Source organism: Ambystoma mexicanum, chromosome 6p, assembly GCF_040938575.1.
Source record: "Ambystoma mexicanum isolate Mex_15411 chromosome 6p, UKY_AmexF1_1, whole genome shotgun sequence".
Classification (NCBI taxonomy): Eukaryota; Metazoa; Chordata; class Amphibia; order Caudata; family Ambystomatidae; genus Ambystoma; species Ambystoma mexicanum.
The window spans coordinates 517,456,932-517,480,894 of record NC_090935.1 but is presented as its reverse complement, the minus strand read 5'-3'; the positions used below and the strand labels follow the sequence as shown (position 1 = coordinate 517,480,894).

Below are 23,963 nucleotides of genomic sequence, written 5' to 3'. Positions count from 1 at the left end.
TTTAACCAGTCGCAAGACTAGCTACTAGAGATTGCGCGCCAGCCAGGCAGTAGATGTTAAGGGGAAGGGACGCCACCATTTGGCTGATAAGCAAGGAATTGAAAAATCCTCACGGAATTCCATACAGAGCAAACTGTTGACGAAAAAGCCAAATCGCAAGTGGTTCAAAGAGTGTCAATATCTTCCATTCAAGCATGGTGCTGTTGTGCTAACCATAGGGGTGGTGCAGTTTCCTGAACAGTGGCCGTCGTGGTATAAAATGTTTTTGCAACTGGTCTCCTGTATTTTACAATTAAGTCAAACAGAAAAGTGACACCGGGACCAGTAGTACCATATGTTTTCCAACTCATAAGTGGCTGATCAATTCTTATGAGCAAGAATGTATCCATCCAGTTAAAAAATAATGTATGTATTTGGGGTAAGGGGTGAACAGCCATCTGGCCTGTGAAGTCCAAGCATATCATTTAGTTACAGAAAATGCATTACAGACTACAAAAATACATGCCCTGAACCAAAACCCTATCCCATACAGTGCAGTCATCTCTCACGGCCCCCACAACCTTATGCCACCCTGAAAGTCATGAACAATAGAGCTGCATAGCAACTTACCCAGCTCGTCCCAGAGCTGCCTGTACTTGTCGGTCATTGCAGTGCCCTGTTGCCTCCAAAGAGAAAGCCGAGGGTCAGCCATGAACTGCTCCGTTATCAACGTCAGCATGCGAGCGCCATTGGAGTCCCTCATCTTCAACATCTCTCGGACCTGGCCAGAAGCAGAATATTAAAAGACGGAGATTAATCCAACCTTCCAACCTTCACAGCCCACAGTGTATACGCTCTGAAATACCAGAGAAATGTCGAACGAGTTCAGCAGCAAGACTGCTTTCTATCAATCAAAAATACGGCAAATGTGTTGCCATAGCTCTACAAGCAACATAACCTAGCCAAGTTATATGGCGCTGCTTGAGGAAGTACAACACTAATTTTTCACTATTTATTTCCGGACTAAAGGATCAGAGACGAAATAAATGGCTCTTCCCATGGTCATTGGTAAATTTTGAAATAAGCTCGATATGAAAACGCCTGCCGTATATTGGTCGTTTGTCCGACTAGAAGGTACACACAAGAATCTGTAAGGTTCAAACCAGGTCGTATGTTTAAAACATACATACCGGTCCATTTAAACAAGGGTTATCCAATGGACAATCAGACTAGTCATCAGAATTACCAAATAAATCGACGGCAGATAAAGGAATTCAAAATAAATGAGGAACTTCAGTGAGACAGTGGCCAAACAGCCAAGTGTTAAGCAGGAGGAAAGTGAGAATTCATCACCTACAATGCATATAGCACAGTGATGGCTGCTGGTAATGGATATCAAGTGCAAAAAGTAAAAATGCGTCACACCGGTTCCACCTTCTGACCGCCCCCCCCCCCTCTTTCCCCCATGGTAATTACAGAGCTAGGTGGTAAAGGAAACCCTGCACCAGTGCCTGCCGTGCTGGCTTCAAAATACTGGCCAATCAGCAAAAGAGCGTTGCTTCTAAATGTTCCAATGGTCCTCCCATACTCAAACCACGTGCCTCATTTAAATTTGTTTCACCACTCAGACCCCCTCCACCTTCCGGCTGAAGTAACAAACACATGCCTCAGGTTCATTTATAATCTATGCTAGAACAAAAATTGTTTATAAATGTTTAGTCTGCTTTGTCCAGTATGGAACCCTAAACAAAAATAATTAAAAAACCCAGGAACCAGTATATTTGAGTCACGAAGTGGCTCTACGCCTCTTTGCTTTTACAAAAAGTCAATTAATTCTACTAGAATTTGGTGTTCTGCGATCTCAGTTTTTGACCTTCAAGTGGCCAAAATAGAATTGTATTTGCTTACTGTGTGGGTACTCCTTTTCATGAGCACGAGTGAAACCCAATAGAAGCAAAAATTGGACAGTTAGAGGTGGAAGCATAAGATGAACCCAATTAAGGTTGTTAGTGAGCTTCTCAAACATCAACTGGCATGAAAAATCTGCTGTTTTCCCCCATAACGTGCTTTCAATAACTGGCTTCTGTTAGGAAAGATTCCCCTTTACTGCACCTTTCCTTCCATTTCTATGGACCCTAAAACCTTTTGCTTTTATTTTTGTATCCAACCGGTTCTTTTTACAGTGCAGTAAAATCTTAAGCTACTCTACCCTGGCTTTTGCTCATCTGTTTTGGGGAAACGGACATGGTTTCTCTGAGTCTTTGTTACTTTATCACTTGTGGTAACTTTGTATCATCGTACAATTTATCTTACAATGGGGTACACTTTGTTTCATCCAAGACTAACTCAGGTTTTTTTTTGTTACACTAGGTGTGCTAAATGTTTAAACTGGTGGCAGCAGCCACTTTTCAATTTTCTGGTGCATTTCGTGTTGGCCTTACTGCGTTTGGCTACCAACTGTGACTAGTGGTTAAACATGGCCATGCACGAGATTTTTCGTTTGCCCTTTGGCCATCTTGTCTTTTAGCCTTCTGCCTGGACAGTGGGGCCAGGAAAATCCCGATATTGACTTCCAGTGCACAGGAAATCAGAGGCTTTTGGCGGTCTACCAGAGGGCTATGTGTTTGCTTCCAGGAAGTGGGCTGGGACTGACTGGTCCAAATCCACAAACTAGTGCCAATGTGTCCGAGTAGTATGCATGAGTTTTGCCGCCAGTGCTCCCGATCGGACCACTGCTGCGGTGTGTGCGTTTGGTAGATCTGTAATTGGCTAGTGGTATCCTAAAAGTCAGCTAAGAGTAGCAGATAAGAGAACCAGAACCCCTGCACCCACTCTGGAGAGATCCTGGAAGGAATCAAGACTCCTGTCCAGCTACAAGACGTGCGAAAAGACCGTGGACCCATGGGAAAAAGACTTGGCGACCAGCTTCTGCTGCTGCCCTGGTACAGCCCTGTGGAAGATCTTCAGCAGTCCTGCGAAGGAGGTGCGACCCTTGAAGTGGAGGGAATATCTATTCGATGTCAGCTCGGAGTCCAGCGAATAAAAGCCTTCTGAGGTGCCCAAGGACTGCCTTGGGGCTGACCAGCTCGGAGATTAGCTACCGCGCTGCAGACGTCGCCATTCCGAGTCGAGGCCTGGAACGGGGGCGGGGGTATACATTCTTCAACTTGTGCAACAAGATTTCATGTTCCTGAAATGTCAGACCACACCAAGTGAATCCCTTTGCTGTGCATCAGTGGTCTACTTCCCATATTCTCGCAATCTTCCCACATGCTCGCAATCTTGCTCTCTACATTGACTCTTCCCTCTCCTCCAACCATATCTCTCTCGCCGCTCGTGCCTGTCGACAACATCCGAAAGATCTGCTCCCCCCTCACCTTCCATGCTTCTAAACTCTTAATCTCCTCCCTCATCTTCGTCCGCCTCTTCTACTACTACTTCTCTCTGCTCTTTGGACTCCGTCTCTTATCTGGACCCCCTAAAATCCATCTACCACTCCTCTATCCGTACTTTGTCTCCTGGGTCCTCGCAACTCTATTTCCTCCTCACTCTCACAGCGGCTGGTTTCCATTTCTCTCCAACTTAAAATTTCAATTCCTTGGTCTGGTTTTGAAATCTCTATGACCTCGCTCCCCCCATTTCTCCTCTAATTCTACACTCCCTCCAGTTCTCTCCGCTCGGCTGACCTCTTACTCACTGTACCCCCGGCCCCATGTGCCTCCTCACGCTTCAGTTCCCTTCAGCTCTTGCCGCCCCCTACATTGGAACTCCTTACCTCTATCTTCTCCATCCCCTCCTACTCCTCCTTCCGCACCTCCTTGAAAGCCCTTCTCCACCCCCCCCCGACTTTCCTTCCCTACCATCTCTCCTCTCCAGCTCCCTTGTCCCCTTCCTATTCCCCTCTACCCTCCCTTCCCCTTCTTCTCACACCCCTTGCTCTCAAATCCGTTATTTGTACAATCATTCCTTCCCTACCTCTTCTCCCTTCTCCCTTCTCTTTCACTCTTCCCTCTCCCCCTCCATCCAAGTAAATTGTTCTACATGTTGTCTCACTGGTTTGTTTCATGATTGTAAATATGCTTCTCATTATTGTACCTTGTTGATGTACTGTAGAGCGCTTTGGATTAAAGCGCTATATAAACCTAATAAAGATATTCCTTACTTGCGTCCATTTCTGCCCTGAGAGGGGCCCTGCATCGAGTTGTGCTGCATTCTTCAACTGGGAAACCTTGCACCAGCATTAGACACCGACCAGAGAGGTGCTAGACCCTGCAACCCATGGGGATGAAGGGATGAAGCAGACCGTGGGAAAAGCAACCTTAATCCTTCACCGACCTGCTAAATCTCATGAAGGATCCGAGTACGGGGGGGGAGAGGAGGGGATATAGCACAATAAAGCTACTCCCCCCAACTCCCTTTTAAAAGTTTGGTAACTTTTAGATTGCTTTGGCTTGGTTTTATTTTTTACATTTGTAAAGCACCTAACCCTTTAGGCATCAGGGCGCTGTTGCAGACCAGTTACATTCAAATATAGCTTGACACGTACAGTAAAGGTCAATGGAAGGTCTGTGGCATAGTTAAACGAAAAGCCAGTTTTCCAGTGCTTTGCGGAAGGCCCAGTACCACTCTTGTGTTCTTGCCATGGCTTGTTCACACAGTTTGTTAGCTAGTTTAACTCGCCCCCCTGACACTTGGAACTGTTCACTGGACCCCAGAGACCCCATCTCAATTTTTTCCAGCTTCACAAAAACTTTGTTGAACTTTTGGGCACATCCCTAACATGTATGGAGCTTTGTGCCCAAAAGTTCAAAGTTTTTGTATTATATATATATATATATATATATATATATACATACACACTCAAAGCACTGAAAACGTCAGGCAGGGTGAGTAGCACTCTTCAAAGTTGAGAATAAAATATAGTCTTTATTTATGCCTTGCAAAGTGGCAAAAAGGTTAAAAAGCCATTACAGTGAGCCTCTCCCAAAGTGCAAAAATGTTCGTGCGCGTTAGGAACGTTAACGCGTTTCATGGCTTGCCTCGCCGCTTGATCACAACAATACGTTCCTAGTAAACCACAGAGTTTTAAAACATTGTGCAGAGTGAGCGGCAACCAGTTGTGCCGACATTGAAGAGGGACTCCATTTGAAATCGCAGCCCATTCGAAGCTAACCCGCGCGGACATCTTTGTAATGTTAATGCCACACTAGTGGGATGCTAATGCATACTAGTGCCCACTGATGACTGGGAGGTCCCTGCCAACTGCGCTTTTTAATTTCCCCCATAGGGATCCGGTCCGGATTTGGCCGGATTTCATTAAACCCAATATTTGTCCGCCATAGTCTGCCACGAAAGATGAGCGCGTCTCAATGGGGCCCCTCGATGCCGACTCTCTGTTTAGAATGCATTCCATGTTTGTCGACATCCTGTTTTTTTTCTCAGTTGCCAGACACATTAGACAAGTAGTAGACATTGACATCGTTTACAGATCGTAGGAGTCCAATTTTTCAAATTGCTGTTTCCCAGTTCCATACGTAATCGCATAAATGCTTAGTCAGCCCTTAATGTTGTGATTTCGATAAATTAGTATTTCAACAATAATAGAAATGGGATCCTTCTTGAACAAAGTAAATGTATGCCAAATCACATCATTAGGTGCATCAGTAAACTGAATATATACTATGTGTAATCATAGTGAACTTCATCCGGTGTTACTGGCTTGGATGCTGACACGAGACCGGTTTGTTATAAAAACATTTCTTGTAAAAGGGTCCTAAGTACGCTGCCTGTTAGCAGATTGCCAATCTTATGGCTGCCCAACTGAAAACGCAAGCCTTCCGTGCCGTCTCCATTTGCCATACATTATATTGTCTCCAATCCAGCGCTCCATATGCCACTAGATCTAGGATTGCATAATCTAATGCGAAGATCACTATAAAGTGCTTAATGCAAAAAGCATAGTAAAGTGCAACAGTGTCTTTAAAGTGTGTTAGTCACTGAACTGCATAGTGCAGAATGATTTTTTGATGGTAAAAATGTATCGATAAATATAAAGTGCAAAGCACACAATTTGGCAATCTGGGACTTAACCGGTTTGATCTAAAAGCCTACCATTTCGTCTCATACGCATTCTAACTTGGCAGTTATTTGTACAGGCTTTGCATTACTGGTTCAAAGTCAAACTCTGAAAAAACAGTCAAATATCACACGTGTAAAATTATGAATAAAAAGACAACCACCTGGTGAGATAAAATCGTAGTAAATACGAGATAAAACAATGTTAAAATGGATGTTAAAAATCTGGAGGGGCAGAGCTAGTTACTAGGCTCCTCGTCCATTGTGTTTCATAGTGGAGACATGAGAATCGTACAATCTTTTTTGGACACGACATTGACAGAGTAACAGATTCTTTTATCTTGTTGATACACTCTGAAACTTGTAGAAAGCAAAGAAACAAGGGAACAAAGAAAAAGAGCAAAGGGAGAAATGGAGAAGGAGAAAAAGAACAGCAGTGGAAAAGAACAGGAACAGTAGGGTTTACTACTTGACACTTGGTCATTGGCCTAAGAATGTATAAAGTTCCTCGTCTATATTGTGTCTATTTGGAGTTTTGCTTTCAAAGTCCAATATATAGCGAGTCTCTGTCTCAAGATTTTTTCTTTATCGCCTCCTCTTGGTCCTGTCTCAATTTTATGCACACCAAAGAACCCAAAACTACCCATATTTTTCTCATGAAATTCTGCAAAATGTTTGGCCATCGGGTAGTTGGCGTCATTGGTGACAATGGCCCGTACATGTTGTTGGATACGGATTTTTAATTTACATTTGGTGCTACCTATGTACCACTTGTCACATGCACAGGTCAGCACATAGACAAGGTATTCCGTTTCACAGGTAATTTTGCCCGATATGCAAACAGTTTGACCAGTAATGGGATGTTTAAAAGAGCTGAGATTTAGCATATTTACAGATGTTGCAGTGGGTGCATTTGAAAAAGCCCTCTTTTTTGTTGTTGGATAGCCAATTTACCTTGTTGCATATATATATATATATATATATATATATATATATATATATATATATATATATATATATATATATATATATATATATATATATGATACATTACTCACCGTAATCGTATTTCTGATGCTTGTATCTGCTTAGATTCACATGCTGTGCATAGGCCGACATCTAGTGGAAGCTGCAGAGTATTACAGTTTGTTTTTCGAAACTCAAAAATGGGCGTCGACACAGGCGTGCCAGTAATACTATCCCTAGTGTGACGTCCACTGTACCCAAGATCCCTCACGCGTCTAGGATCCTCAGATTGTATTTTTTCTGACATGAGGAAGCATGAGGAGTAGCGCGAGTACAGATAATCCAAGCAGATAGACAAAGGTAAGACTACAAGCAATCATGCGCCTTCTCTCGGAGGGGAGGAAGGGTGGGTCGCATGTGAATCTAAGCAGATACAAGCATCAGAAATACGATTACGGTGAGTAATGTATCCCTTCTGAGGCTTGTGGAATCTGCTTAGATCACATGCTGTGCATAGATTAGCGAGCAGTACCAGAAGAAGGAGGTGGGATGTGAGAAGGGTCATGATCAAACAGGTGTCTTAGAACCGCTTGTCCCACTTGTGTATCTGTCTTGGAATGAGTGTCAATGCAGTAATGCTGAGTAAAAGTGTGAATAGAGCTCCAAGTAGCTGCTTTGCAAATGGTGTCGAGGGGAACATTTGCAATGAAAGCCAGAGTGGCCCCAATGCCTCTAGTAGAATGGGCCCTTGGCGTAAAAGGCAGAGTTTTTTCAGAAAGAGAGTAACACCGCTGTATACAGTTGATAATCCACTTCGAGATCGCGCCTTTAGAGATGCAATCCCCTTCTCTGCCTGTAGCTACGGAGACAAACAGTTGATCTGTTTTCCTTAGCGGTCTGGTTTTATTTACATAGTAGAGGACCGCCCTACGCACATCAAGGGTGTGTAGTTTCACCTCAGCTGAGCTTTGCGGGTTCTGGAAGAAAGCCGGAAGCTCGATGGACTGGTTTACATGGAACTTAGATATAAATTTAGGTGAGAACCTAGGGTGTGTGCGTAAAACCAGTTTGTCTTTGTGGATAGTAAAGAAAGGATCCTGCACTGACAGAGCCTGAATTTCACTGACCCTTCTTATAGAGGTAATGGCTACTAAGAAGGCCGTTTTATAAGTCAGGTGTTTGAGACTACTTTTATGCATGGGTTCGAAAGGGGGGCCCATGAGCTTAGCTAGCACCACATTGAGGTCCCATCCTGGCGGTGGGTTCGAAATAGGAGGGTGAAGTCTCTTTACTCCTTCCATGAAGGCTTTAACTACTGGTACTTTCCACCACGATACTTTGTTATGGGATGTGGTGTAAGCCGAGAGGGCTGCCAGGTGTACTTTCAGAGAGTTAAAAACCAAACCTGCGTCCAGCAGGTGGAGCATGTATGTTACAACGTTGGAAGGAGTGCAATCAACTGGGTTGATTTGTTTATTCTGGCACCAAATAACAAATCTCTTCCACTTGTCAAAGTAACAGTGCCTTGTGTTTGGTTTCCTGGATTCTTTTAGGATGTCCATACACCTCTGTGGTAAATTGAGATGGCCAAACTATGACCTCAGGAGCCATGCTGCCAGGTTCATTGAGTTGGGTTCCTGGTGCACTGTTTGACCTTGTTGCTGGGACAGTAGGTTGTACCAGGCTGGGAGTTTGATGGGCTCGCACACCGCCATCCTGCGTAGGTGTGGAAACCATGGTTGTCTCGCCCACATGGGAGCAACTAGGATGAGCGTCATCGATTCCTTGTTCATCTTGTACACCACCTTCCTGATGAGGGGTTGGTGGAAAAGCGTACGCAAACATCCCTGACCAGTTCATCCACAGGGCGTTCCCTTGGGAGTCTGGCTGGGGGAACCTGGATGCAAATCCTGGGCATTGTTTGTTTTCGCTTGTGGCGAATAGGTTTATAGTGGGGAAACCCCACCGAGAGAAGAGAGCTTCTACGATATCTCTGTGAAGGACCCATTCGTGTTCTTCTGGGAGGGAGTCTCTGCTTAGGGCATCCGCTAGGGAATTGAGCTCCCCTGGAACATGTTGTGATGACAGGAAGATGTTCCGTCTGAGTGCCCATATCCAGATTTTCTGGGCAAGCTTGGACAGATTTGGCGAACGAGTCCCTCCTTGTTTGTTCAGATAGAACATGGCTGTCGTGCTGTCCGTCCGGATCTGCACCGACAAGTTTAGCAGATGGGGCTCGAACGCCCGAAGCGCTCGGAATACTGCCAGAAGCTCTAGCAGATTGATGTGGTTCTTGGCTACTGAGTGAGACCAGAGACCCTGAGCTGTGTGGTGGAGATGGTGAGCTCCCCACCCAGTCAGGCATGCATCTGTAGTCACCACTGCCTGTACTTCTGGATCGTAAAAGGGTTTTCCCCTTGCGAGATTCTCTCTTGTCCACCAGTGTAAGCTCTGTACGAGTGTTGGCGAAACGACCACTAGATCATCCCACTGACCACTTGCCTGAGACCACTGTTTCGCCAACCATTCCTGCATGGGACGCATGCGCAGACGCGCGTGGGGGACCAGGTAAATGCATGACGCCATCATGCCCAGTAACCGCATAGCTTTGCGTACCGTTATTTGTTGACCTGACTGATAATGTGGAATTTGCAGTAGTATATTCCGAATTCTCTCTTCCGAAGGGAAGGTCAACCCTTTCTGAGTATCTAGGATTGCTCCTAGGAACTGTTTTGAGGTGCTTGGCACCAGACTTGACTTCTTCTCGTTGATAGAGAAGCCTAATTCGTGGAGGAGGTCGATAGTCCTCTGAATGTTTGACCTGCAAATTCCTGGGGTTTCCCCCGTTATGAGCCAGTCGTCCAGATAAGGGTACACTGGGATTGCCTCCCTGCGTAGGTGTGCAGCTGCCACCGCCAGTACCTTGGTGAATACCCTTGGTGCTGAAGCTATCCCGAAGGGCAGTACCTTGAATTGGTAGTGGCGACTGTCCACCTTGAAGCGCAAGTATTTTCTGTGCGCTGGGAGCATGGAAATATGAAAATAAGCATCTTTCATATCCAAGGTTGCCATGTAATCCCCCTTTTTTAGGAGGGGGGATTACCTCTTGTAGCGTGGTCATACGGAATTTTTGGGGCTTGACATACTTGTTGGCAGGCCGTAAGTCCAATACTGGGCGCATTGTCAAATCTTTCTTTGGCACAAGGAAGTAAGTTGAATAGATACCCTTGTTTACCTGGTGTCCTGGGACGAGTTCTATCGCGTCCTTTTCTAGCAGAATGGCGATCTCCTCGAGAAGGATCTTTTGATGTTCTAGGGAGTGTATTCTTTGTCGTGGAGGGTGGTTCCGGGGACGCTTCAGTAATTCTATACAATATCCTGTGGACACTGTTGACAGCACCCATCTGTCTGAGGTGATCCCTTCCCAAGCCTGGGTGAAGTTGGAAATGCGTCCCCCTACTGGGGTTGCGTGAGAAGGAACCCTGAACTGAGCGTCACTGCTTTGGTGGAGGCGTACCACCTCCCTTGTTGGGGCTGCCTCTGCCTCTTCCACGACCTCTCTTGTTACCCCTGCCGTAACTTTGGGTAGACTGCTGGTTGTTGTTCCATTGTGTACCCTGTCCTTGGGCATAGTTGCCTCTTTGTGAATTTTGGCCGCGTGGGCGACGAAAATTACTGTTCCCCCTCTGGTTAGGGGTTTGTTGGTAAGCTGCCCAAGGGATTTGAGAGTCTCGTATTCGTCCTTGGCATTCTTAAGTGCGTCTTCTACCGCTTTCCCAAACAATAGATCGGGTTCCACCGCCTTGTCTATTAATGAAGCCTGGGTTTCTGTTTTGAACCCCGACTGCCGTAACCACGCATGTCTCTTGATAACAGTACCTTCTGCTATCAATCTTCCTGCGTTGTCCGCGGCGTCGAAAGTTGCTTTTAATATGCAACCAGACACGGCTCTCCCTTCTGCCGAGATCCGAGCCAACTGGCCCTTTAACGGTTCAGGAGCAGAGGCTATGAGCGCCGCGACCTCTTCCCATTGATGGCAGTTGTAACTTGCCAACAGGGTGGTGGAGTTTGCAATCCTTGCTTGGTAGGCGGACGTTGAGGCTACCTTCCTGCCAAACCCGTACAGTTTTTTGCTCTCCTTGTCGGGAGGAGCTTCTGACGACGATAAGGGTGTCCCAGCCCTCTTCCGAGTGTTGGTAACCACTAGGGAGTCTGGTTTGAGATGTCCTCTTATATAAAGAGGGTCAGACTGGGCTGCCCGAAAAAGTTTTTCGACTCTGGGGTTGACGGCTCTGGTGAGGTTATGATTCACCAGGGATGGATCTATTCTACGTTGGATGGATTTAAGGATAGGGATGGTCTGAGCGACCGGCCTCCTCTCTCCCACCAACTCTTCTGCAAAGTCCCTTTCCTCCTGTACACCGTGGGTGTCGATGTGAAAATGTTCTGCTGCGCGAGCGAGAACTTCATTAAGGAGGGGCTGGTTATCAACTGGCGAGTCGGTAACTGGGGCTTCGCTCTCTACCGGGGAATCTACTCTGTAAATTTCCTGCTCATCTTCTATCTCCTCCAGGTCCTCATCATCCGCATAGTATTCAGTCCCGGTTTGTTCCTCCATAATTTCAAACTCCTGGTGTGGAGTAGAGTATGGAGTAGAGTAAGGCTGCACCTCGAAGGGTTCAGGTCTTTCGAACCGGGCCTTTTTACTTAGGGGGATAGGATCAGAGGAGCCTGAGGGTGTGGCCCCTTGAGGGTCATACGAAAGGAAATGTTCTGGGTTTTTCTCATATAAATCAGCTAAGGAAGACATCCTTGACATGACCCTGTCTATGTCTTCACTGGACCATTTTTTGGAACAGGGTATGACTTTAGTAGTGACTTTAGTAGGCAACTTAGGGGACTCAAGGGTACCCTTGCTGGATGTTGATGTCCCAGTAGATTTGTGTTTGTCTGTCTGCTTAGGGTGGAAGGATGGTCTTACAGGAGTGGAAGGCTGTGCTTTCCGCTGTTTCCCCCCCTCCCCATGCGTGGAAAAATGTTTTCCCTGCCCCTTGGAGGCCCCAGAGACTTTCGACGGCTGTCGTCGAGGGTCTGGGGAGGTATCTGTGTGTTTCGAGCGTGGGGCCTCGCTGGTGTTAACTGCAGCCTCGGTCTCCTGGAGCGCGGCCTGGGGGTGGAAGTCGTCTTCGTCTTCCGACGATCGAACTTCCGTTAATCTAGGGAGCGAGGCACTCTTGGCAAGAGTGGATGATTGCCTTGCGTCATGAGGCGATCTCGATCGAGAGCGCCCAGAGGACACAGAGTCGGACCGTTCTATCTGTGCCTCTTTCCGAGAAGTCGACGTCGTCGAGATTCGGTTGGACTTAGTGTGCTTAGTGTGTGTAGGGTGTGTAGCGCTTGCGTCGCCGGGGGTCTTCCCCATAGCCGCCCTGCCGGACAACCTTCCGAGGTCGGGGACCTGCGCTCGGCAGTCTTTCGACGCCGTAATGCCCTCGCCGTCCGAAAGTACGGCGTCACTGCCATCGCTGAAGGCGCCCTCCGCTGCCATGGCCGCCTGCCTGGCGTGGTGGGCCCAACGCTTTGTCGAACGGTCCTTAAGTGTCTTAGGCTTAAACCTACTACACGCTCTGCAGTTCGCTTCGGGGTGGTCCCTCGGCAAGTAGAGATTGCAAGTGGCGTGCCTATCGACCCAAGGGTATTTGCAGTTGCACTTGGGGCAGAATTGGAAAGGGGTACCCTCCATACGCACCTTGAGGCAGCGGGCTGGTAAGTGTAGGAAATATATAAGGTGTACCTATACGGTGTACCTATATACTAAGAGTGAAGAGTATGTACCACCCCCCACTCTCCCTACTTGCAGGGCCGAGGCCAGCGGCCTACTAGGCCCGGGCCGAGGCCAGCGGCCTTCCGAGGCCCAGATCCGTCGTGCAGCAGCCGACGGTCGATGTCTTCTCCAGCCGTCGTCGAGTGTCGAGGGTCGACGTTGGGGTGGGGAAGGATGTTAATAAATAATTTTAAACTTCAATAATAAGCAAAAGTATGGCTAAGGCCAGGGGACTCCGCAAGATGCTTCCGACCAGTATGGCGGAAAAAAACAATCTGAGGATCCTAGACGCGTGAGGGATCTTGGGTACAGTGGACGTCACACTAGGGATAGTATTACTGGCACGCCTGTGTCGACGCCCATTTTCGAGTTTCGAAAAACAAACTGTAATACTCCGCAGCTTCCACTAGATGTCGGCCTATGCACAGCATGTGATCTAAGCAGATTCCACAAGCCTCAGAAATATATATATATATATATATATAGACACATATTAATACCGAGCGATATTACCCGTTAGAAGTCATTTTTCACCGTTATTTGGCTATAAGTAAAGAAGAATTTTTATACCAGATTGTCCAAGTGGGTTCCTTGACTGCTTCACTGTGTGCTCATTGTGGACCCTTTACGAGCTCCCTACCTCTTGGCCTAGACTGCTCACCTGGTTTGCCTCCGGCTCCCATAGTTGTCCCCGTCACAATACTAGCTTGGCCATCTACACATCTGTCCACCAGGCCAGAGTATAGAAAATAAGCGCTCCCATCTTAAGTTGAGAACCATCTTTCTTGATGATCATGGCCAATATCCTTTATGAAAGAATGCACTGCAGGTATCTGCTAAGGCATGCTAGACTATGCAATGGGATACACACTTAGGAAGCACTACATTAACCCAAAAGTTGGGAATCTGTAAACTATTCAGTACATGGCATTACACAGAGGCATTCAGATTATGCCTGCATTACCTGACAGATACATTCCTGTGTCCTGTACACCCTCTACCCAAAGAGTGCCAGCTTTACAGTTTCCACTCTAATGGGTGCAAGCTTGAAGGTGGACCACAATGGACAAAAATTAAAGTATAATGGAAGAACTCAGTCATTTCTAGAACCAAGGAATATAATCTCTTGGAACAGCTTTTAAGAAATGTACTGATCAAATGTCAGACCCGCAGAGACCACCAGGGAGTGCAAGAACATGGCTGTATGGACATGGAGCTCCCAGCTAATGGCGGATGACTGAGCATTAGGTTTGACCAGGGGTATCACTGATCTTTTTTGTTGGGATGATCAAGACGTCCCACCTCCCTCCCCACCCCCAGTGGAACCCAATTGCTGAGCCACATACTTGCATCGTTGGTGTGAGAGCGCAGGACTAACATTATGACCATGTTACTGGATAATGAGACGGCTGCCCCTTGCTCTGGGACCCCGCTGTTTGTTCTGGCTGAAGTGTCGTGGAGGTGCAGCATGACTGGTGCCTTCTGGGGGAAGGAGGCCTGGTGAGCGATTAGCACCGACCATGGTGCGAACGGTGAGGGACCGGACTGAATAAAGCAGTGGACGGAGAGAGCGGCATCATGCGCAAAGAGGGAGTCAGTGCTGGAGGGCGCTGGGAAGGAGCATCAGAAATTGTGCCATTGGGTCAGGAGGCCACACTGAGCTTGCAAGAAATCCCCAGAAGGCCTTGGGACCGACTCACACTCTGCATGCAGGTACTGATACCACAGATTTCAAGCAGATTAGGTGCAGGTCGATGCAATGGTGGGATGTAGACTAGTGCGTTCCTGGTGGCGCAGTGGAGACAGTGTGGTGTTGGATACACTTAGGAACACAGGGCGCCCAACTGACCATATGGTGGTGTGAAGGGGACAAGAGTCCAAAACAGATGTGGGTGGACAGAGCAGCAGTGAAAGCACGTGAATGGAGCTGTGGCCGTGGGAGTGCATAGAAAGTCCCCTGGGCATGGCAGATGCGTGTATAAGATAGACATGGCCTCCAAAGAAGAAGTCTTAAACATCCATCAGGATATCAAGGCACTGCGAGCAGATCTACAAACCTCGATGAAGTATTTGAAGGGGAGAGTGGCTACAGTGGAAGAGCGGGTGGAATCCCTGGAGCATCAGTGGATATACTGGAGGCAATTCTCTTTGGGATAATCAAAGCACTGGAGAAGATTGGTAGGTAAAGCTTGACCGATTTCAAAAACAGAGAAAGGTGTTAATATGTCCGTTTGTCTTGCCTTCACAAGCCAATGGGCCTTGAAATTTGAAGAGGAGCAGAACTCATGATCCGGGGGGGGGGGGGGGGGGGGGTGGAGGGGGGGTCTGGAGGGGGGGTTGGGAAGGGCACATTTGAAGAAGTGCTAAGGTTCAACCGCTGCCAGGCGAGTTGGGGGGGCAGTGGATAGGCAGCACCCTTCATTTCCCTGGTGGCCTGGAATATTCCATGGGTCTCTGCTAGTGGGGGAGCAGGAAGGCAGGGAGGGGCACAGTTGGGAATTTTGGGTTTCTGTTTTGTGGTTGGGGACACAGTTTGGGGAGTGGAGGGCGGTGAGGGGGTGAGCAGCCTTATTGGCAATGAGTACCTTGCTGTTGTCAATATGTGGATGGGTGAAGCGCACAATAATGGGCGACGGTGGAAATAGGGCATACGTATTTGCATCCCTGAATGTACAGGGATTGAATTTACCCACAAAACTATCTTTACTTGTAACGGAGTTCTTAAGGAGTAAGCTCGGTCTTATTTCTCAAAGAAAAACACATTAAGTAGGGGGTGGGGGACCCAAGAAATTGGGGGAAGGTGTCCCACAAGCCTACTGTTGGTAACTGGAGGGATTTGCTCAGAAATGTGGGAGGACTTAATGAGCTAATAATATTGGAAACAAAGGGGCGGCATCCTACTACATGTATTTGGTCACTTTACATATATATTTTCCTGTAAAGTTTCAAACATTTAACATGCTTTGTATATGTAGAGCAGAATATCTAAGCTGACTCATATAGGGAAAGGGTGAACTAAAACTTTAAAAAGGTAGCACTTTAGCTGGTTTTTTAGCCAGTGTTTAAAGATGCTGGTTTTTAATACCGCATTATATTTACATTGCAATTACTGTGTTTTCCTAATATTCAAATGTTATAAAAAAGAACGTAAACATAATGAACAAAGTGATCAATAATCGCAAACTAAAATACAAATATACACAAACACGTGCTGAGCAGTTTTAACGCCGTGTGAACAATAGTGGTTGGCCTCAGTTAACAGCACAAAGAATCTTGAAGCTTTAGACCGAGCAACCAACAAAATGATATGCAAAACAGTCAAAGTCGAAAAAACATTTTTTCTGGCATATGCTGCTTAGAAATTGACTGATGGAAAGAGGACCTAGTCGTTGGTCTTTGTCTACGTCTGGAATTAGATCAAATATTTAAGCGGAGTAGGTGGAAAATACCCACAGGCTGGAGTGGTCCTGTGACGTTTTGGCTGTGAAGCCTTCTTCGTGGGCCTTGACCGGGTTCCCTGGGTAAAGAGTCGGATATGGCACCTCAGCCTCTAGGATAGAGGCAGAGGGTGCTGCTCCTGTAGAACTGGGGGGAGGCATCTTAAAATTAGTATGGAACATAATAAACTTGAATTACTGTGAGTTCGGGTGTGTAGCCATGCACCCTCTGCCTAGATCAGCAGCATATGCCAGAAAAAATGTTTTTTCGACTGACTGTTTGGCCTATCATTTTGTTTGTTGCTCTGTCTAAAGCTTCAAGATTCTTTATGCCGTTTACTGAGGCCAACCACTATTGTTCACACAGCGTTAAAAACTGCTCAGCACGTGTGTGTATATTTGTATTTTTGTTTGTGATTATTTACCACTTTGTTGATTATGTTTACGTTCTTTTTTATAACATTTGAATATTAGGAAAACACAGTAATTGCAATGTAAATATAATGCGGTATTAAAAACCAGCATCTTTAAATACTGGCTATATAAACAAGCTCAAGTGCTACCTTTCAAAGTTTTTGTTCACCCTTTCCCTATATGAGAGTCAGCTTAGATATTCTGCTCTACATATACAAAGCATGTTAAATGATTGAAACTTTACAGGAAAGTATATATGTATAGTGACCAAATACATGTGGTAGGACATGTGGTAGGACGCCACCCCTTTGTTTCCACAATCCTACTGGTCTTCTAATCAACAAAAGATGGGTGTGGGTATATTGTTGGGTCGGGACGTTCGGTTGGAAGATATCACCACGAGAACAGAGGGGAAGCTCTCATGGTTAAAGGGAGGGTGCAAGGACAGATGTTGATGGTGTCGCTCTAATTTACAAATGTGTGGCAGTTGGACTATACTGGAAGGGCACTACAGCGTATACAGCAGTGGGCGGAGAGAACACGATTATTGGGGGTTGATTTCAACACTATCCGGGAACCAAACTGACAGGCTGGCAATAGGCATGCGCCGGAACCCTGTGGATAGTGTGGGAGCCTCTCGTTTGGGACTATTTACAGGATCACTGTTGGTGCGGTACATGGAGGGAACTTTATCCAAGGGAAAGGGGCTATACCTTCTTCTCTAGCACAAAACACCCACACAAGAATGGATTATGTTTTGGTGGAGGAAGGGAAGAACATCTCCTGAGCAAATCCAATATAGTCTGGGTCTCCTGGTCGGATCGTGACATGGTGACAAATCACAATGGATCTCGGGATTAGTAAGCAGGGTAGAGCAAGTTGGTGGTGCAATGATACGCTGTTCACGAATAAACTATTTAGGGAAGGACGGAGATGCAACATTTCCTAAGAGGTGGGATTGGGAATGGTGTGGGAGATTAAGGCTACAGTGATGGGGCTCCTTATAGCAGACACATCCAAGAAGAGTAAGATTGGTGAAGCTCTCATGGTCCAGCTTCAAGGGGACGTCCGGTCTCTAGAATAGAGGTATAGGGAGGGAACAGGAGACAAGGTGGACATCCTGGGAGAAATAGGAAAGGCGAGAAGGGCTGCGTGAACCTAGCATGGCAAAGGTAGATCAGAGTTTGAAGACTGTTAAACAGCAGGATTATAAAAAAGGGGTTAGGGCAGGATTGGGGTTAGGGCAGGATTGTTGTTGGCTAATAAGACTTCAGGCCCTTAAGTTGGAAAGTAGGGTGCACAAAAATACGCAATGGGGAGGATAGAGAATTGAGTAGCCAGGAGGAAGTTTGAGTGTTGTGCTGGATATTTCGGATTCCCTTGAAGCGGGAGAATATCTTGAGAGAACTGAACTTCCCAAATTGAAGGGGGAACCGGCCCCAGCTTTGGAGTGGGATATTACCTTGGATGAAATCAAAAGGACAATTCAAAGACCAAGGCAGGTAAAACAGCAGGTGAGGGTGCGTTCACGCCAAGTTTTTTAAAAATATGTATAGTGATTTGTTGGCACCTTTCCTTGTCAAAATATACAGTGGAGTGGGCATGGCTAATGACCCACCCTCATTTTTGAAGGAGATCGTAAATATCGGTGATACTAAAAGAGGGTAAGATGCGACATGCAGCTCTTCTAGACACAGCTCATTGCCAACTGTAGACGCCAAGATCTTCATGAGGGTCTTGGGAGCTAGGTTGGAAGGGAGCCTCCCGGAGCTTATCCATGGAGCCCAAGTAGGATTCTTTTTGTGGCAAGTAGAGGGCAGATCATTTGCAAAACACCCTCAATCTTCTGGCGCTCCTTGAAGAGGCTTGCGTATCTTGCTGGCGGTAGACGCGGAAAAGACATTTGATGAGGGGCATATTGCAGAGGTTTGGTTTTTAGCCCCTTTGATCACATGGATTACCCGGCTACATTCCACTCCCACGGCAAAAGTGGTAGTCAATGGCACTTGCTCCACTGACATACCTTTGGAAAGGGGCACTCAGCAGGGTTGTCCCCCTCACCATTGCTGTATGCTTTATTGCGCCATTGACGGTACCGCTTCGACAGGAGGCGGTACAGGGGATTTGCGTGCAGGAAAGCGAGCATCAAAAATAGCTTTATTCTTGATGATGTATGGCTATATATCATATTACATTAAAATAAATAAACCCAGTGCATTCCTTGACACATGTGTTTGATGTAATAGGGGGGATGTTAGGGAGAATTCTCATTTCTGTGCCAATTCCCTTCAACCTTAGAGACCCCTAGATCTTTAGCTTGACTTTAGGACTTTTTCATTTTCATCCTGGAGTGAGTGAGACCTTTTTCTCACTCCCTCAGGTATTTTGATCTGATTTGGATTCTGCATTTCCTTTGTTTTTGGAGTCTGACAAACTCCATAAGCATCTACTTTTTGTATGGGGACACACAGCAGCATCAGTGCAGTGTCACAGAGAACTCCTTTAGATTGCTCTTAAGGTTTACATACCTTCTCCTGGGTGAACTACTGTTTCCAAAAGTAGTAAAGTGAAATTGTCTTTACTTACCTTTCTCTGATGCAAGTCCAGCACACATCTTATGTGGCGTGCTGGGGGATTACTTAAAAAAGCCCCTTTTCTTACTTACTAATGTAACATTTATTTTTTATGTTAGCCTCGGGGCTTTCAATGGCTGGTGGCAGTGTTCAATTGTCCTACCATTGTGCGTTTCTACCGCAGGCCGAACCCTTAGCTGCACCCTTAGCACCCATGGGTGACCATTGTGTTAAAATGGCCCCAGTCTTTTTTCGCCATTTCTTGCTTGAGGTTTTTCTTGGGTTTTCATCTGTGCGCCAAGCCAGGTTTTACCCTTTTGTTTGTTTTGCCTTTGGCAGGCTTCAGTACTGAAACCCGCCTCTGGCTCCAGTGTGTCTGGCAGGGCAGGAAGCGAGGGAGGTGCCCGAAACGCCCCGGCCTTAGTCTCCTTGGTTACCTGAATGCACCCAGTGCGGATTGTGTGAGCGACAGCTAGGTGGCTGTGCATGAATGGGAGAAACCTGCATAAAAGGCGCGGCTTCCTGAACTGGAAACAGAGTCGAACACTGGATGAAACATTGAAAGGAATCGTGAAGAGAAGCTTGCTACATCCTCCTGGACCATTGAACAGCCAGGTGAAGCGCTGCTGCTGTGCTGAAACTACTTTTCCGAAGCTCCGTCGAGGACATCTTCCCTTGGGTTAGTGGAACCAACTAACACCGAGACGAACTTTGCTGGAAGACCGTCCCCAATTGGCTGTACTTCTTTGCTGCTGCTGGAACTGAGTGCCAAGGATCGAGAAAGCCAAAGTAGTGCATTGTCTTCAAGCCAGAACAGAGCTCCAGGAAGATCCAGAGGACCCTCCAAAGGAGGATGACCCAAGCTCGAGTCACCTCACTAGAGTGCTGGATTCAAGGAGCGAAGAAAGTCCATCAAGTGTCCAAGATCCATGGTGGTGCTATTTGCTGGTAGCTGAAACCGTGAGGTGCTGCTGAACTGAAAAAAGCCTGTAGCTGCCGACGACCTTCAAACTGCAATGCAGGAGTCCAACAGGTGTCCTCCCTCTTGTCCCCACGACTGAGGCCCAGGAACCAAGGATCTGCAAGACTGCAATCAGGTTAGAAGAAGAGAATCCAGCTGGATTCTGTTCTAAGGTACTGTGCCGACTAACGTGTACTTACCTCTTCTGTCTGTAGCTTGCATTACCTCACGAGACTTGCAGTAGCTATTTTTTGCAGAGTTGATCTCAGCTCTACCTTCACAAGCCTAACTGCTTGTGGCCCAACTGTAATTTTCTACAACTCTAACTTTGTGCAAGACGTTTGTGCTATCCAAGAAGTGCCTCAGCTCCATAGACGTTCAAATTAACTTTGGCTCTCCTGGCTCCCTGCAGACCCTTAACCCAATGACTGATTTTAACTGTCTCTCATAAGCGATACATTGGTTTAACTAATATTGCCGGGAAAGATTTTATCTAGACACCATTGGGAGATTGAAAAGTGCTCACATGCTCTGAGAACCTGGTAACCTTTTACTTTTCCACAACCTCAGAATTTTACTAAATGTAAAAAGTGATATATAAATGACAATACTGTGCTAGTAATTGAAGTCACCTCAGGGTGTAGGAAAGGTATTTTAGCATCTGAAAAGTGTGTGTACTTGCTTATCTTGATTCTGAGAACGTTGTTATGAAGTGTATTTTTATTGTTGCACATTGCCCTTTTTAAAGATTGCTTATTCAAAACTTAAATTATTTTACTAGAAAACCTTGAGTATAAGTGGTATTTGGATACTTGTATGCGTGGATTTCGATGCTACAGCTCACATGTACCTCTCTTGTGTAGTACAGACCTATACCAATAGGTGGGTTACCTAATACCAAGACGACAAGACTGGTGTAGTCTAGACTACCAAAATGGTTACTGCGTACAATCTTGCCTAACACCCATGGTTCAAACTAAAGTTAAAACAAATGGTGTTGATATTTCAACATTTATCACAATATGCATTGAACAAATCAAGAGTGCCTCAATTCTCATTTGTGAAAATGCAAAAATGTGCAAGAAAAATAAGATTGACTTCAAATCAGGATATGGGTGAAGCAATGATAGAAGCATAAAATGGCACATAGCCACCCTACTGCCCCACCCCTGCATCGACACTCAACAGTAGCAGTTCTAGGATGTCAGTGGCCTTATGTTGTACGTTGTTAAGCAAGCCATTTCTTCTGATGGAGGGGGCAGGGGCACGAGGGGGAGGTCTACCTGAACTGTGCCTACCTTTGCAAACAGCAAATTAAGCTGCTTCCCTGAGCCGTGGTAGCCACCTTGGGAGAGGAAGAGTTTAACCTGTTCCTGGACCTGTTCTTCGTCCAAGTGCCAACAGTTTTCATCGTCTATGCTAGCTCCTGCTGTGGGGTCCGGAGCACCTGAAATTAAAAATGAATAATCAAGATCAAAAATCATGCGGTGGGGTGCAGCAGGGAAGGGGTAGGGGTGGTTTAGTCGATGGAACGGGAAACATTCAGTAGAAAAATTTACACTGTAGTGTTAATGACAAGAAACAGATGTCAAGCCCTCTAAATAGTGGAGTCCATACAAAATGAATTCCTAGATGATCAAGACAATTCTGCAGTTAAACAAGGACCAGGCGAGAGTTACATGTTGTGGTTAATAACGGTGATGCAACATCAGTGATTCCTCGTAGCGTTCTTGGAATTTAAACGGCCCACACATCCCAAGAACAAACAAAAATTGTTACATTCATTATGAATAGCCTTAAAGAAGGCAATGCCTTTAACATTCTCCACAATCAAGATTCCCATTACACACGCATACAACATGCAGCACTGTCACATCCCACTTCCTCCCCTTGATCCTTTTTTTAAGCCCTCGGTTGAGCAGGAGGCTAGTGCAATAACATGTTCTCTACTTATCAGGCATTCCTATAGTTCAGTGTAGGTTTCCTTCATATGTCCAAGACAATAACATTGATTTGAGTAATTCTTTGCTAGCCCTCATTGTACAGTGTAACAAAGGTGACAAAAACCAATGAGGTCAACCAGGGTTTAAAAGCGGACCTAAAACCTGTTGATGTGATAAGTATGATTTTTTTTTATAGCCAAAAGGAGCCTATTTGTAAGCTCTCTAACCAAAGCTATGTCGGAGATTATGCCAGAAACCTTATAAACCAAGCCCTTGTCTGCCTTAAGGAGTGTTACACATCTTGCCATACCCATCTCATCACATCACATGAATGCTCCACAGTGAAGGTTCAAATCTATGTGTAGCAGAACCTCTGTAGCAATGTCCACTGAAAACACTTCTCTACACAAAGAGTGGCTAGGAATTAGTCCGTAGATCTGAAATATGCCTGCAAGTACCAAGGACATGAAGAACTTTCATGAGTCCAAGGCAGTATAGGTTTTACAACGAATTCCTGTGAAAGGCATACTCTTTGCTTCAGTCTTAATTATTGGCACACCAGGGAACATGCATCTCCAAGCAAGCTGACCTCTAGGCTACAAGTCACAGAATGCAAGAAACCGTGATCTTCCGAGAAGGAAAGTAAAATAGTGCAGGTTGCCTCCAGCTGGCCTGCTGGGGCATCAAACTTACCAAAAAGCCACTTTGGGTTTCCCTTCAAAATAAGGCATTTCACTTTGACCTGTTGCAATATGATGTTCAGGAGTTCAGTTATAAGCTATAATTGAAGAGCAGGTGGAGCCTTAGCATAATAACCAACTAAACCTGGAATGCCCAGTCACTCCGTCTACCTTCATTCTACAGTCCATGAAAAGTTCTGGCTGCAATAAGCCTGGCTGATGACACCGCTATAGCACCTGGAGACCCAAATGGGAGAAAGGGTGATGTTTAAGTGAATTTATGGGTTTTGTAAAGCATGGCTTCTTCCCTCTTATTGGAGCAAAAGCACTTGGTACAAATGGAAAAGGTGGTGGAATGGATCATGAAATGGGAGGCACGCAAGAAAACAAACAGTAAACCTTTCACTAGCCAGGAAAATAGTCACTAGTCTTCATGTGCGCAGAGCTCTCAGTATTTCTTACTCACCTAGAGTCAATCATCTTTCAATGGTCAGTGGACACATTTTAAATGTATACAAAAAGGTCTGGGAACCTTTCTACCGAGAACAAACCCAGCCAAATAACCTGTTAACTCACTCAGGAGGGTCTACAACCACGTTTTAGCTAACTATCTTTCACAAATTACTAAATGAATTACCCCTGTTCTGATGGATGTTCTAGTTGTACTCCTCACCTTTGATATTCTTGGATATCCTGCTTGCAGCTTCAGACATTTCTCAGCAGAGTGTGCAGTTGACGCAATGTCCTTCAGCGACTTCCATCGCGCTCCTGACTAGGGATGTCAACACTCCTATAAGTAGCACCCATTGCTCCAGTTGCCTCCGTTCCGTTTCCCCTCCCCCTCTCTATGCACAGCCGTCTCAAAGGTCATCAGCAACCCAGACACTGCAATTCGCCCAAAGAGAGGGGTAGGACCATCCACAAGAAAGAACACCAGTGATAAGCAATTTATTGTTCTAATGGATTGTGTCCTCCCATGCACTACTCATATTTGATAGACTCCCATAGCAGTAAGTAAAATGGAGAATTTATTTTTCATTAATTTACGCTTTGTAGGACATCCCTTCCAAACTTCACCTCTTGGCATACTGAATACAGACAGCAATGCATT

General features: G+C 46.0%; 1 protein-coding gene across 1 annotated transcript in view; it reads right to left on the bottom strand.

Moving 5' to 3' along the window:
- Positions 1-23,963, bottom strand: part of ZSWIM6 (zinc finger SWIM-type containing 6) — a 402,232-nt gene that overhangs the window by 201,551 nt on the left and 176,718 nt on the right. The window contains exons 3-4 of the mRNA XM_069627333.1: positions 21,528-21,676; positions 610-760 (exon numbers count right to left, since the gene is read on the bottom strand). Of these exons, the coding sequence (XP_069483434.1) occupies positions 610-760; positions 21,528-21,676 (300 nt within the window). The remainder of the gene's footprint in view (positions 1-609; positions 761-21,527; positions 21,677-23,963) is intronic.